This window comes from Anser brachyrhynchus, assembly GCF_964034855.1.
Source record: "Anser brachyrhynchus genome assembly, chromosome: 1".
Classification (NCBI taxonomy): domain Eukaryota; kingdom Metazoa; phylum Chordata; class Aves; order Anseriformes; family Anatidae; genus Anser; species Anser brachyrhynchus.
In genome coordinates, this window is record NC_137694.1 from 64,815,108 (window position 1) to 64,830,151 (window position 15,044).

A 15,044-nucleotide genomic window follows, 5' to 3' on the forward strand; every position below is an offset into this window, starting at 1 on the left:
CCTCAGGAACCTCTTTAAAACCTTACCCCCACCACCCCTTGCCAGGTACCTGTGGCCACAGTTGGAATCATCTAGATAAACACAAATATTTCTCTGAATTAACTGTGTGGCCCGTGCAAAAGAGCAAGGTCTCTAACTCCCTCATTTCTTGGAAAAATACAGGCCTGACCTGTCTTGTGCTACAGCAGTATTTTTGTGTTTGGTCTTGGCCAGAGCCCAGGGGTAAGGAGTAGCCGGGTGAGGGGAAGAGAAAAGACCACACTGGAGAAGTTGTCCCTGTCGTCACACCCCCACCTCCGGCTGGCTTTCAGCAGGAGCCAGGTAAAGCACAAGGAGCCCTCGTTTCACATAACCACATTAGTTATGCCTGTCCTGGGAGTCACAGCAAAACTCCCACTTGCCCAGAGGATACAAACCTGGAGGATGGTGACATTTCTTGGTAAATAATAAATTTGCTGGGGTATAGATTCGCTTGAGACAAATTTCACATCAAATTTGACAAGCAGTTTGAACTGAAAGGATGGAAGTAGGGGGATGGCTAAAGAGCATCCTTCCATCATTTTCAAAATGAAAAATTTTAACTTCTCTCTTCAATTTTTCATTAAAATATAGAGAAACAGCTCAAGAGAAATCAGCCTGAAATGACCCTCAGATTAACTCTTGATGTAACAGAGGGGGAGAGGGAGCAGCTGTTTTCGCAGAAACAAAAGCCAAAAAAATCAATGCAGCAAAAAAAGACAAACTATATTAATAAGTATAAAATAATAATAAAATGATAGTAAAATAATAATTAATAATAATAATTATTATTATTATTAATATGCCATGCTCAGCCATATGAACTTTTCTTTTTCCTTTTTCCTCTTCTTTTTGGTTCTGCTGCCACCAGTACTTTTGTTGTTCTGCTCAGAACTGCTCCTAAGAACTCAGTTTCTCTGCTTTCCTCCCTTCTGCCACCTCTCAGACTTTCTCCCCATTGTTCTCCCACCCCCAGTGCCTGGGGAGCAGCGCTGGTGTGGGCAGCAGAGATGAGGGCCCTTTCCTCAGCAGGACCAGGCTTTGTCCCCAGGCCCACTCCCCCCCTGCCAGCACAGCCATTCATGCTGAAATTCCTTCCCATGAAGGATAATTAGCAATTAGGAACATTTCCTCTTGTTTTTAAGCCAGCAATGTTACAATAACAAGCAACATCCAGATTTCCCCTAAACACAGCTGTGCCGTTGCTGCAGGGGACCCGGGGCTGGAGGCAGGGAGGCCGGTTCACAGCTTCCATCCAGGTTTGCAGAGCAGGGAGCGGGAACTGCCTGTGATAGACCAGAGGCAGCTGCTCCTGCAATGTTACAAGGCATCTGCATGCCAAATCTACAAGACAGCTTCATTATCCTGCACACGGACGAGCCCTTCAGCAGGTCCCAGACCCTCTCCTCGGATACTGTGTCTCAGAGCCTGATCCACTTTAGTCTCTGAGCAATGAGGGTCTTCTCAAACCTCTGTTGTCTTGTCTCCCTTAACCTTCCCAGGGTTGTTACCATCTGAAACTCCTGTTTCAGTCTCTTCCCCAGCTTGCTGCTCCACTGGAGGAGAATCAGCCCTGAGAGGGGCCCCCAGAAATAGGCCCCCTTTCCTTACAACGACTTCAAAATGCAGAGCAGTTAGATCAAACTTGAAAATGAAACCAGACACTCGGTTGCTTTACAAAAAGGTAGCACAACTGTTTTTATGGCATCTGTCTTTATAGCTTTATAACTGTTTCACTGCACCTGAAGGTGGAGAAAGGTGACAGGACACCATTCTCCAGTTTGGGAGCGGTGGAGCTCTTATAGATGGCAAATGTCTTTTTTTGCAACAACTTCAAGGACTTTACCAATGGTGAGAATATCTTTTAGTGGCATGGGAAAGACTGTGTATCATCCCATAACAGTTTGTTAGCCAACTAGTTCTCTGGAGCATCAGAGAGAGAAATGTACCTTCTATTTTCTGCAATGGAAGTGTGTGAGTTGGGAGGGAAAGACTCTCCCATCCTAATCTTTCCCAAGCCTAGCCTTGATGACCTCTGAATCTCAGCATTAGATATTCCAGAGTAGTTTAATTTAAATATATATATATATATTCAATGGACATCTAATATGAACAAAGTAGCCTTTCCACACTCATTAACAGAGAAGTTGCAAGGACTACCGAACCAGATACCATAGGCACACACTATGCAAAGATATCATCTGAGCCCAGGAAGCCTTCTCTATGCAAAAGACATGAATTTTCTCTCAAGGCATCACTGCAGAATGGGCTGTTCAATGAGGTGCAACACCAGTGTTTACTCTCCTGTGCCATTCCGACTTGCTTTTGTTGCCTGCAGTGCCTGTCATCAAACCCTCAGAGAAGGAGACTGGAGGATCTGCTAAAAAACGTCCTAGGTTCAAGTAAAAAATATTTTCATTTTCTTAAACCACCTTCTTATCCAACCCCCATTTGTCTCAGAGGAGACAGTGTATTGACTCCAGCTTGATTTGGAAAAACTCCAGTAACAGCACAGGGGACAGGAATTTGGTAGTCTTGGGCTGAACAACAGCTGAATCAGTAATCCACTGGTGATGGCTCACAGCACCTTGGGAAAGAAAGGCCTTTGTGACATGGCCTGCAGGGAAAAGATGCTTAAGGAAGGGGGAACAGGCTAAGAAAAGTTAGTGACAGTCAGTTATTCCCTTCCTACTTCCCAGTTACATTTTATTGTTATGAGAAATAATAATGTTTAACCACACAATGATTTTATTGCTTTGTTATTATGAAAGGGGCAGAGACACAAGGAACAGAAGGGAAGAGGAACAGATTCTTCTTGGGGACAAATTTCCCAGCTGTGGTTTGACAGCTGGGAGAACTGCTCCTCGGGAAGAGGCATGAGTGTCCTTCTTCTTCCCATCCTCTGCGAAAATCCTTCCCTTCAGCTGTGGTTGTCTGGCTTCTGGAGCCAACTGAGTTGTACTGACACAGTAAAACACTGTTTCCCTCATAACCAGAGGGCAGCCGGCACTGTGAGAGGAGCTGGTGGGAGATAAGTGCCCTGGAGAGGGAAGCAGGCTCACAGGTGCCGGGACGGCAGTACCAGGCTTTGGCAAGTATACCAGCACCACCAGAGCCTTTCTTCCTCCATTGCAAGGGCCTGAGAGAGGTGGGGGTGACTGACAGAGTGGGAAATGGACTGATGTAGAAGGAGGTTGCTGCTGGCTTTCTGAACCCTCACACCTTCCTAGTCATTTCAGAAGAAAATCTGTCTCTAAATGCCCAAGAGCCTTCAAGAGTTACTGGGAGGGCTCCCCTCCTAAAAGACCAATTTGTCATCCAAACCTGGGAGAGCTGCTTTGAGAGCCAGCACCCACTGGGGAGCTGGATTCATCTCCCAGTGCCGCTCAGCTCCTGGCTTTGGCAGGAGCCAACTTGCTGGAGGAGACACTAAGGGATTGCATATGGGGACACACAATGTGTAGGAGAAATAGATCCAGACACGAGTGTGTCTTGCAGTGCCCACAGAATGAGGACAACTGATGCATGCTGCAAACTTACCACCGCCGTTCTTGTAGCAGAGGTAGGGGAACCTCCACACGTTGCCCAGACCGATGATCTCCCCGGCCACAGACAGCACAAACTCCATTTTGCTGCTCCACTGGCCTCGCTCTTCCATTTGCTCCTTTTTTATCTCTTCGGGAGCTGCAACGGCCCCATTGGGCCCTGCCTCCTTAGCTGCAGCTCTTGTCATGGCTCTGTGGGACAAAAGAGAAATAGAGCACGGGATGCAGGGAGCTGCTGTGGGACACGCTGGTGGGAGGAAGAGGGAGGGGACCAGCAACCACAATGGATCTGTCCCTATTATCACCGTGGGGTTCCCCGCATCCTTTGGAAAATGGCTGATTTAGCATCAGCCAGAAGTATTTTCCCTGGGTTACATCAGCGGGACAAAAATCCTGTGTTGAAGGGACAGGGGAAAGGTCTCTGGTCAGGTGAGATGGACTCACCCACATCACCCCTTCACGAGACTTACTCCTGAATTCAGCCTTCTGCCCCACAGCCCCCGTCCTCATCCTTCCCAGCCCGTCATCCTCAGTGTACCTCCATCTGCCCCTTCGCACCCTGACCCCAGTGCTCTGCATCTCCACTGCTGCTGGAAACTTGGCTGTGGCTTTGGAAACAGCAGCTCTGATGAAGAGGCAGGGAGCTATAACTGATGAAGGGCACAGGGGCAGAAGGGGTTTCCTTTCCCCATGTATGTTACACAGCAACTGCCTCTAAACTTGCTCCTGGAGTAACTTCAGAGGGCAGGATAGGAATGGTAAGGATGAATAGCCTGACTAAGAATGGGTGCCCTATCATCTCATTTCAGGACATTGCCAGAAGTGCTGTCTTCAGTCCCCCGGCCACCACATTACATGACAATGCAGCCTGCCACCTGAGCAAAATGCACACGTGCTTATTTGACCTAGGCTCCTTTCGGTAAGAGGCATGAGCAACAAACCTCCACCTCTTTGCTCAGTCCTGCAAAAAAAGGAAATAATGCCCCTGAGATCAGCAAAAAGGCCCTCATACTTGTGAGGTGCTTCTGGTCTGGGCAGGGATGTACTAAGGTTAGAAAAGCTCAGTTCCTGCAATGAAAAGGTTAGTAGGGAAAAGCCCAGATGTGGAAACACAGAGCAAATCCTCTGTCTGAGGAGGCACACTGAATGTGGCTGGGCCTGTGAAGTAGCTTCCTGTGCACGAGGAAGACATTCTCCAGCCTACACTGAACCACGAATTATGCTTCACGTCATCCTAACTGAGCAAGTTAGTAGTTGCTAGTTGCAAGAGATAATTTTGTATCACATAAAGAGTCCTTCTAATTGGCTAGTCAATCTAAATCTAGCCAATATTCACTCAGGCCAGACCGAAACTTCTTGTTGACAACATTTTACGTTGATCTGCTGAAGCTGAAGTGTAGAGACAGGAAGCTCCCTTTGACTTAGCTAAAAGAATACCCCTCAAAAGCTTGCTGTAATGAGCTACTTGGTGTAAGGATGCGCGTGAGAGTCCAGCTGGAAAGCAAAGACCTAGCACAAACAGGGTAGGTGATGAACGGTGCCAGGGAACTCCAAACTGTAGCTACCCCTGGCTGGTGGCATCGCCGAGCAGAAGTTAGCCTTTGAAGGGCTGACTGGTGTCAGCAAGGGATAGATGTTCCCATGTTGGGATCAGGAAGCTACACTGGAAATAAATCTCTCCAAAGCAGTAACATCCCTGTTAAAGGCTTGCATTGCCACCAGCTGCGGGTGCAAGGAAACCAGGGCTTTGTCTCTTCACATTATCTTGCTGTTGGTTTGATAGGTATTTTAATAGCACATCTCTTGTTTCCTCTGTGCATCCTAAGGGGACATCCCCATTACCAGGGAGCAGCAGGGACAAGAATCTGCGTCACTCACACTGATTAACCCTTCCTCTGCCCCTGGGTCTCCTCGGGACCACTGCAGTTAGCTCCCCCCCCAGGAGAAGTCCAGACATGGGTCTAGAAGTAGCTCAGCCCAGGGACTGAACGAGCAATACCTCACCATGCTTGACTTCCTCCACCTTATAGGACCTCCAAACCTATCCAACAACCTTTTGCACCCTCAGATAGGACCAGGACACCATTCTCTCCCTCCTTATGCATACTCTTCATTTTTTTCGCTTGGGGCTAGATAGTATGTGAGGCAGCTCATGTGCAGTAAGGACTGCCAGAGAGCCTGAGGCAACAGGCAGCAACGATACATATGGTCTTACCAACAGGCTGGCCCAGCAGCATACAGACACCACGGCATTTGCTTTGGTGCAGCGTTCAATAGGGCAAGGAGGCCACGTTTGCACTTGCTCCACACAAGACAGCATCGTGATCAGTGTGTCTCATTTGTGTCTGTAAGTTGCTCAGTGCAAATGAAATGATTTTCTAAATGCTAACCCTCTGGATATATCAGGCCCTGGGGCAGAGAAAGACACTTGCACATCAAAAGACCACTTTCAGTAAATGTTCACAGCAAAGCAAGCAGCTTTTGGCAAAAGGTGTGCTTCCTGCCTGTCATTCAAGCAAAGAAAGGAAACCAGACCTCACACTGCAATACAGCAATTGCTCTCTAAGTGCCCAGGACTTTGTTCCCTCCGTCTGCCTTAGTGCTGATAACCCCATCCTATTCCCTTTGACATCAGCAGCATGTTTCCATGGGCTCTGAACACAGGTGGCTGAATCTCATGCAAAGCATTAACATTGCCTTCAGTAAGAGGAGCTGTGGCAAGAGCAGGGGAGCATAAAGCATGGAGGAGGGCAGTCAGGGGTCAACGAAAACCATCTTCCTGGCTGTAAAGGTGCATGTTCTAAAAAAGAAACAGAAAGATTCTTTTACTCTGTTAAATCTGAAAGAATTTTTTTAGAGTTATTTCCAATAAAGGCTTATATATAGGGCACTACTATTGTGGGCACCACCACTTTCAGTGCCAAATGCAGATGCACCAAGGTGCTAAGTGAGCAACCTCCCTTCTTTCCCCAGCCCTTTATGCTCTATATGCCAGAAAGTGCCTATCTACAGGTATGGCCTGCACTGCCCCAAGCTCACCAAGTACTACAGCACATGTGGATCTGCACTTGAGTGGGATGTTGGATCAGTCCTCTGACCTCTAGCCCCACATTTAAAGAGCATGGTGTAGCCCAGACCTTGAGGCATGTACGCCAAATGCTGCCTTGTGCAGAGCTCGCAAGGCATCAACAGCTCACCAGCATGGCAGTGCTCTCGGCCCCAACTTTGCCCCCACCACTTAGCTTTCCTGCTGGGCTGGATGGGGAGGTGGAAGCACCAGGTCCTGCTGCCAGTCTTTTCTCAGCCCCTGCAAGCCAGGCAAGGCCCCTCTCCCCGCCGCCTGCCTGTTGCAAGGCCTGCCAGCTGGCTAATCAGTTCATTCAGATGCTGCAGCACAGCCTCCTTGTCTTTGAGAGGAGCAGAGCTCCACGCGCTGTCAAATGGGAGAGAAAAAATAACTCGTACTTAATGAAACGTGTTTGATCTGTCACAGTCCTTGGCACGTTCCAATTTGCTGCAGTCCAGGGCACATTATCAAGCACAATGGTGCTTAAGTCTGCGCTTATTGAGGATGTCATGAGAAGCTGACAGGAGAGGACTTAGCTAATTCTCTGCTTTTATTCTTTTAATGCAAGGAGGATCCAAGAGCCAGCCTATTTATTTCTGCTAATATTTGTGTTTTTCCTGTTTTTGTGTTAGGCCTGCCTCACACGGGGCAGGGGGAGATCACAGACAGACCACCTCTCACCTGTTCCAGGCAGCGAGTGCCCCGGGTGCTAGCCCATAGCCTCAGCCCTGCCACCAGCCTCGGGATGTCTGGAGCAGGGCTGGGACTCTGTGCCCAGCCCCTGGCTCCACAACAGGCCAACATGAAGTACAGAAGCTCAGGCACTGTACTGGAGAACAAGGCTGGGAAAACATAGACCAGCGAGGGAGATTCTGTGCTGGTGAATTGTTCCTGTTTTAAACAGGGACCATTTTAAACAGTGTACAGGTGGTAGATTAAACCAGTGCCTAAAATTTGGGTCCTTTGTGGCATGAGCTCCAGCTTCTCCCTTCCCAGGCAAAGCAAGACACAGCATCACACCTCTCCATTATCTCCCTCCTCTGCATTGCCCGCTGTTTCGATGAGAAAGCCTATTCACACACCTCCTGCCTCTTTTCCTGAATGTCTGCTCCTACTGTGCTCCTGCCCTATATGTTCTCAGGCCAGATGGAGACTCAAATAACTTCTTGTTTCCAGCTAGGAACAATCTGAATCTCCCACAGCAGCCCAGCCACCAGCTGTGTTACATCCTCCCCAACACGCAGACATTTTCATCTCCTTTTAGATTCTCTTGTTCTTAATACACAAGTTTGGAGAAAAAACTTTGCCTCTCACTGCCTGTCTGCGATTTTTCTGCTCTCCCTTCACCAAAGTTTGGAGAAAAATCCTCTGGCTCCTTCATTCTCAGCCTATTGTTTCCTCTGCTATAAAGCTCTTCCCATGGCTAAGATGCTGTCCTGTCCCTCTCCTGGACCCATTCAGCCACCACCTCCATCTTCTGTCCTCAGCTCTCTCAGACCTCACCAATCTCTTTCAGAGGTGCCCTGCTTTATTTTCATCCCTCGGTGTTCTGAGAGGCCTTTTACCAGGTCTGGAGTACCCCTGGCAGACATGATCTGTCCTCTTCCCATGGAGGAGAGAGGGCTTCCCTTCCACCCAGAGAAACAGGCATGGTGCATGCAGGCAGCCCAACTTTTTCTCCACAAGATTTAATGCTGCAAAAATAAAAACCCACCTGGATCCCGCTAGGCACTAAAAAGAGGGCAGGCAGCATGCAGGCAGTCATAAACAAGTCCCTTCCTCAGTATCTGATGGAGGTATCCCTGTGTCTCCATGACCAGGAGTTTAGGGCCATGTCATCCTGCACCTACCACCATAGGATCCATCAGGTATGGCCACCCAAGGCAAGCAAGGCCAAGGACACACCTGGAGCACTGTGGATACTCACCTGTTCAGTCCAATGTGCCAAAAGCATGATGCAGGAAATCAATATTTATTGGCTTTGCTTGAGAGCGGGCTATCATTAAAGGGAGGAGGTGGGAATTGGAAAGAGAGAAGAATGAAGTGTCCTTTGAAAGCAAAACGTGGTGCTACCTCAACCACTCCCAGGGCAAGAAGGTCTTATTGAGGGCTGCTCATATGAGACGAGGAACAAGAGAAAGAAGCTGCTTGGGTTTTTGTCACAGGAGGAAGAAACTATCAGAGATTCTCCTGAAGCTTTTCTTCCCACAAGCCTAGTGCCATCACGCAGGAGCTCCTACCACTGGGAAGCTAACATCCTCTGTTTGACCTCTTCTGCTGTTTTATCTCAAGGCAAATGAGAGGAGGAAGATCTTATGTGCAAACAATGAAACAGCAATTGAGACATCCTTAAAAAGCACTAGATAATGCTTACCAGATGAAACACAACCTAAAGCACCTTTGGACACTCATAGGTGTTGCCTGAGCTACAGGAGGAGGAATTGCAGGCGGTGCTGCAGACAGCTGCATTACATTTGTGCTTCTTGGGTTTGTTGTGGAATAAGCAGCAGCCAAGCGTAGAAACTGCAGTCTGAGGTGGGGAGGGAGGAATCAGAAAGATGGAAGGCTAGGTTGTGTTACACAAGAAGGAGCAGGAGGACGCAGAAAATTCACTGGTTGCACGATATGAGCTGGCAGTTGGTCAGCAGCCGAAAGCCTGCATTGCATTTCGATGGCAGGAGGAGGGAGCAGGGACAGAAAGTCAGGGCTCTGTGAGGAGCAGCAGAGCCAGGGCACAGCTGAGGGAACAAACCCAGCTGGATTAGTGCAAGAGGGCTGCCGCTGGAGTAGGTCGTATCTGCAAGATGGACAGGAAAATATTAGCAGTAGGAGTAAGTGCCTCCCAGACAGTCTGAGAGCAGTGACATGAATAGGGACAGCTGCTCCCAAACCCAAACACTGCTGGAGCGCTGCTCACTGCAGCTGCAAGAAGGAGAAGGGCAAGGAAAGGTGTAGCAAGAGAAAAACTGATCAGCTCCAGGACAGCAGTCAAAATTAAAATGCCTTCCTTTTCGAGCTGTTGAAAGCTAGCTGACTTCTTTACACCTTTTAATTAACTTGCAGGTTGCGTGGGCTACAGGGCATTCTCAAAGCATCTGTTCAGCAAGGTTCACGGGGCACGGGAGGCTGCCACGAGGATCAGACCCTGCTTGCATTTCCTCCAATGTGAAATCAGGGCCACGCTCCTGCAGTTGGTGAGTTTGCTGCTTACTGACACCAGCAAGAGTGAGATAAGGAGTGACTGCGGGTATGCTAAAAACACGTACATCTGTGATGCAAGCTGCAAGGAGTACGAGCATCGTCCTTCACAGCGCACAGCCCCGGCTCAGGAGGGACAAAATGGCTCCTGCCCAGCCCTCTGTTACCAGAGCAGGAGAGCCTGCCAAGCACCTAGCAGAGGCTGGACCTTCCTGTTGCCAGCATCCCATCCCTTGCTAAAAGCAGCATAGGCTGTTGTTCTCCCTGCTGGCTCAGTCTCCTGTGCCCATGGTTCACTGTCCCTGCTGTAGAGGACAGATATAGAGGTTGTTTTGTACTTAGCCTAGAAAAAAATCAAGACTAACCGATGAAGTCCATAAATAGGATGTAAACATGTTCAGAAACCATTCTCTGCCTTCACACTGAATCAAATACACCTGAGACCTTTGCTCATCTTATACCTTGGCCATCCCCACTGCCCTGTAGCACAAGACCCCATAGTATGCAACCACGGCAGGCCCAGGGCAGGGGGCAGTGACTGTTGTGCAGGCTGGGGGGACACCATGGGGACAGGACAGAGTCCTGGGCAGTGGAAATGGAGCCCTGCAACCACCCCACTGGGGCTGCAAAATTCAGGGAGCACACAGGTGTGCATGAAAACCCTAACCTCTGCAGCACCTAAAATCTGAGCCTTGCAGACCCTGCGTAGACACAGGGCAGACACAACACACAAAATCAGGGCAGGCAGAGAGGAGGTTGCTGTCTATGACTGTAAGGGCTCTGTGCACCCCTGCCTGCAGTGCCTGCAACAGCGCATGTGCACGTGCATCCCACCCACCCACTGCATCCTATGCCTGCAAGAGGAGATGTGCCTGCTCTCCACCGCAGGGCACCACACCTTTCCTGTGGGCTTGGTGCCCTGCCCAGGAGCACTGGCAGGCAGGGAGAAGGCACGGGGTTCATTAGCCCGCCCTCAGCAAGGACCGTATCTGCGCCCATGAGTCCAGCAATGCTGGGCTCTTGCAGAGCTGCAGAGGTCAGGTCCAAGGTTCAGCCTCTCGTATCAGCGGCTGTCAAAGAGGAAGAAGTGGGGCAATAACATTTCAAATGACATTGGATGAAAGCCCTGATTAGCTGTGATTACTTTAAAAGCACTGTTGATTTAAGGAGATGTAGATCAGGCATTATGAAACCCCCATGCGATCTGCCTGGGTTTGTTCACAAACGCACCCTCCGATGCCCAGAGTTTAGCACATGCACAGACTGTGCCTTCTCCATGCCCTCCCTTTCTTCACCCCTAACCAGGAACAGATGTGGGGACACCCTGAGCAGGAAGAACAAGCAGCACACTACTGAACACACCTCCTGGAACCGCAGCCCCAAATCCATGTGCCAGCACAGGGCCAGCATCTCTGCTGGGCAGCATGGGGGGAGAGGGCATCTCTGCCTCCTGCTTGCCCTAGCACCTTTCCTCGCATATTTACCACCACCTAGCCATCGCTGCCCTCCATCCCCATCTCTCTCTGCTCCCCTCTCTTCTCAACCTGTCTTAGGACTCCTCTTGCTCTGCTGCAGCCTCCAGTGCCACTTGCCCATCCTTCAGGCATCCCCGTGCTCCACAGCTTCTTGGCAGCCCCCGGCGGCACTGCTGCCCGTTTTGTCCTACAGGAGACATTAAGGATCAGCCTCTCCCCTGGGCTGCTCCAAGCTGATTATTCCTCGCCGTCCTCCAGCCCTCTCTCCCTTTGCGTGGCACTGGAAGCTCTCCCCCGGCAGGGTTGCTGGCCCATTCCCCAGCACACAGCAGGCAGCTGCCTGTGGGAGGACCAAAGACACTGGCACTGCCGACAAGGCATGCACAGCCACCAGACCTGCTCTGCGAGCAAATGCCCAGCTCACCTGCACCCGGCGAGCTCTGCCGGGCAAGCCCGTCCCGTCCCACCGGAGTCCAGGCAGGGAATCCACCGGGAGCCAAAGAGATACAGCCAAGAGTTAAGGCACGGACTCCCCTCTCTCCTCCTCCCGTCCCTCCCCTTCCACCAACTCCCCCAGCACGCTGTCACCCTGCTCGCAGGTGGGTGGCAGGGCGGTAGCAAGGGAGGTGCATCGAGGAGGGAGAACTTTCTCCCCAGCTCCCTTACCACATACGCCTCTCCAGACCTTGAACTGCGGCCCCGACAGGAAAGCAAGAATAGAAAGCGGCCGTGGTCGGGCAGGGCAAAGGCCCCAGGTTCGCAAAGATCAGCCGCAGCCACCAGCGGGTGGCTCTGGGGCCTTGGAGAGGTGGCAGCAGGGTGCGGTGCCCCAGCAGACCCCGTGGCAGGACCCCGGCTCGGCATCCATCTCAGTGCTTCTTGTGAGCAATGCCAGCAGCAGGCACTCCGGGTTTGCTGCATTTCTCAGGGCAGTTCAGCTTGGTAAGTTTTTTAATGGCGGCTGCTGTTTTGTCTGTCGGTTTGCCTGCAAACGTGCCTGCCAAATTCCTATTGACTTTCTCGTGTACCCACACGGTCAAATCGGAGCAGCATGTGGGATCGAAGATAGGACATGTCCACCACATGATCCGGTCTTCTCACCAGTGTCAGCACTCACCAGATGAATATCCTCTGGTCACCTGAGAGCTGACAGCAGCCCTCGCCACCATGGAGGTGGAGGCAGTGGGTTTACATGCCTCCCTTTTCCGCAGAGGTTGTTTGTCATCTTGTCTCTCAACAAAACCCTCCCTAGGTGCCAAAAGTCAGTGAATCACGTCGTATTGGAGCAATGCTGGATTGCCCCAGGGACATAACGTGCCAGAGACACGCAGGAAGCACTATGGGAGCCACACTCGTGCCTGGCAGGATCCTCGGGACAAAGGGCCCAGCCCCGCACTGGGGGCTGTGAGGGAAAAACCTCCCCTTCTGCTCCGGTCTCTGAGCCCATGCTGCTGGGGAGCATGAGGAGGGCTCAGGGGGAGCACCGGGGGATGTCCCCAGGGATGGGGCCTTGGAGCCATCCTAGGCCCAGCCCTGAGGCCACAGTCCTGCTGGGGCATGTGGAGCCTCTTCCTGAAGCCTCACATGAAGACAAAGAAAGATGGCATGTCCCTGTCTCTGGGGCTAAACTTTCCAGACATGCCATGTTTCAATTTCCACCTCCCACTTGGGCTGTTTGAGTGGATTGGGACTGCCCTGGTCCCTATTGATGAAGGACGGTGCCACTGCCCCTCCTGCCGCAGAGCACTGGTGGCAGCCAGGGCAGCTGGGAAGAGGGGTGGGAGAGGTTATCCTGATATGAAGAGGGGATTGAGATAAGCCTAGGTAAGCAGGGCTGACCTGAAAACCTGATTTATCACTCTGACATATTTCACAAGAACATTGCAGCTTTTTGCAAGCTGTAGATGGGAATGACCTGCGGCATTCAGGCAAAAGAAGAAGAAAGCCAACATAAATGAAAATGTTAACCATCAATGGGTGAAAATCATTCTTCCTCAGAAAAAAAAAAGGAAAAAAAAAGTCTGCTATTTCTACTTCTCATCCCAGAGAGTACCAGAAGTTACAAACACTCGGAGTTTCCCCCTAGGCTATAATTCATCATGTTTTTAAACCCTGATATGGATGTGGGGCAACCACATCCCACCACGGCAGCCTCCGCTTGAGGACTTGCCCTGGTGTCACAGCCCAGATCAAAGAGAAGAAATCGCCTTCTGACCAACTTGGCTGTGGGGGTACAAGCCCAGGAGAGGACAAGGGAAGGGTGACAGGCTCCCTGGCCACTTGTTGCCATGTTTGCTGGCAGCCCCAGCCCCAGCCAGGTAGTCTGGGCTGCACTGCTGTGACGGGTCTCCACACCTGGGACCTCCAAGGAAGGCAGCTGGCACAGCAAATGGGTCTCTCCAGGTCACATCTTCCTCCTCCACCATGGTCAAGGGCAGAGGACACATCCTGCACCCCAGCAAAGGTCTCCTTCCCACCCTGCTCACTGCCTGCCGGCTGGCCGTGCACCCTCACCTCCCTTCTTCTCTTGCCCTTTGAGGACGAAGCGTGGTGCACACCTGGCTTCCACCTCGCTGAGCCTCCAGCCAGAGAAGCCACCACTGTCCTTGCTCATCCACAATGATCCAACCTTTTGGCACCTTTGCTACTGAAACTGAAGAAACGCCGTCTCCCCCGCGGACAGAGAGCAGCTGCTTGTTTAATCAGGAATTTGCCTTGCCGGCTGAATGCTGTATTTTTAGAGGAGTTTCCCCTAGGCATTCTTATAATTTATTTTTTATGTTTATGGTTAATTTCTGCTTAAGTAAGCCTGCAACTTCCTACAACAATTCCAGCGTAACTAATCGCAAGAGAACATAACCAAAGTAACGAGTGCTAATGAGGCCCTACAGAACCGCAGTGGGCTTAGCAGCCACAGCACCGCTCCAGCACGGGGCCCCGCTGTGCCTTCCTCGGTGCCACCCACCATCCATGGCCCTTCCCAAGGGCTTGGGAGAAGGGTTTTGGAAGGCCTTTGGGAGCATGTGAAGGGAGAGACATCTCCTTATTCTACAGCACCCATGGCATGGGAGAGGACAAGGCAAAGGCAAATGGCTCAGGAGCTCAGTGTTGGCAACAGAAGTGGAGAGGACTAGAGATGCGAGGGTGACATCCACGGTCTAGCAGCCTCTCTGAGTCTAACATCAATGCTTGCTGGTGATCGGAGGCCGAGGAGGACGATGGAAAACCTCAGGCAGAGGACCCAGGTGCATGCTCACTTGCTCCTGCTTGTCCTCCCTGCCTCCTCAGGCAGCCAAACCTGTCGGTGCAGGGCGCACGCTGTGACAGCAAACACCTCGGATTGTCACAAGGATGTGAAGGACACGGTTGGGCTGTGGAGACAGAGGAGGGCATGTAACTCTGGACAGGTCAGGTGGAGAAAGGGGGCAACTGAGTCGCTGCTAATATCTCAGAGGCAACAGCTTCCCTAGTGCTCCTTCGTGCTCTCGCCATGCACTTGCCTTATCTGCGCCGTGCAGATCCCCACACGGCAGGCTGCTAACCACATTAACAGACAAGGGCTCAGCCAAGCACCCTGCTCTGAGGGATACGCTCATTTGCACTGGCCCGTAGGCCACATTTAGCAGATTATCTGGGGACGTCTACTTCACAGGATTAAGTATTTCCCATATTAAGATGTTAATCTTACTCTGCTCTCTCTGTGTGCATACCATACCCTGCCTTCACCCCACACATCCACCT

The 15,044-nt window shown here is 51.0% G+C and overlaps 1 protein-coding gene across 1 annotated transcript in view; it reads right to left on the bottom strand.

Moving 5' to 3' along the window:
- The window catches only part of LOC308187769 (sodium- and chloride-dependent betaine transporter-like), a 34,323-nt gene extending 22,141 nt beyond the window's left edge, over positions 1-12,182 (bottom strand). The window contains exons 1-2 of the mRNA XM_080576089.1: positions 11,728-12,182; positions 3,559-3,755 (exon numbers count right to left, since the gene is read on the bottom strand). Coding sequence (XP_080432215.1) covers positions 3,559-3,755; positions 11,728-12,167 — 637 coding nt within the window. The 5' untranslated portion in view covers positions 12,168-12,182. The remainder of the gene's footprint in view (positions 1-3,558; positions 3,756-11,727) is intronic.
- Between the last annotated feature and the right edge of the window lie 2,862 nt (positions 12,183-15,044).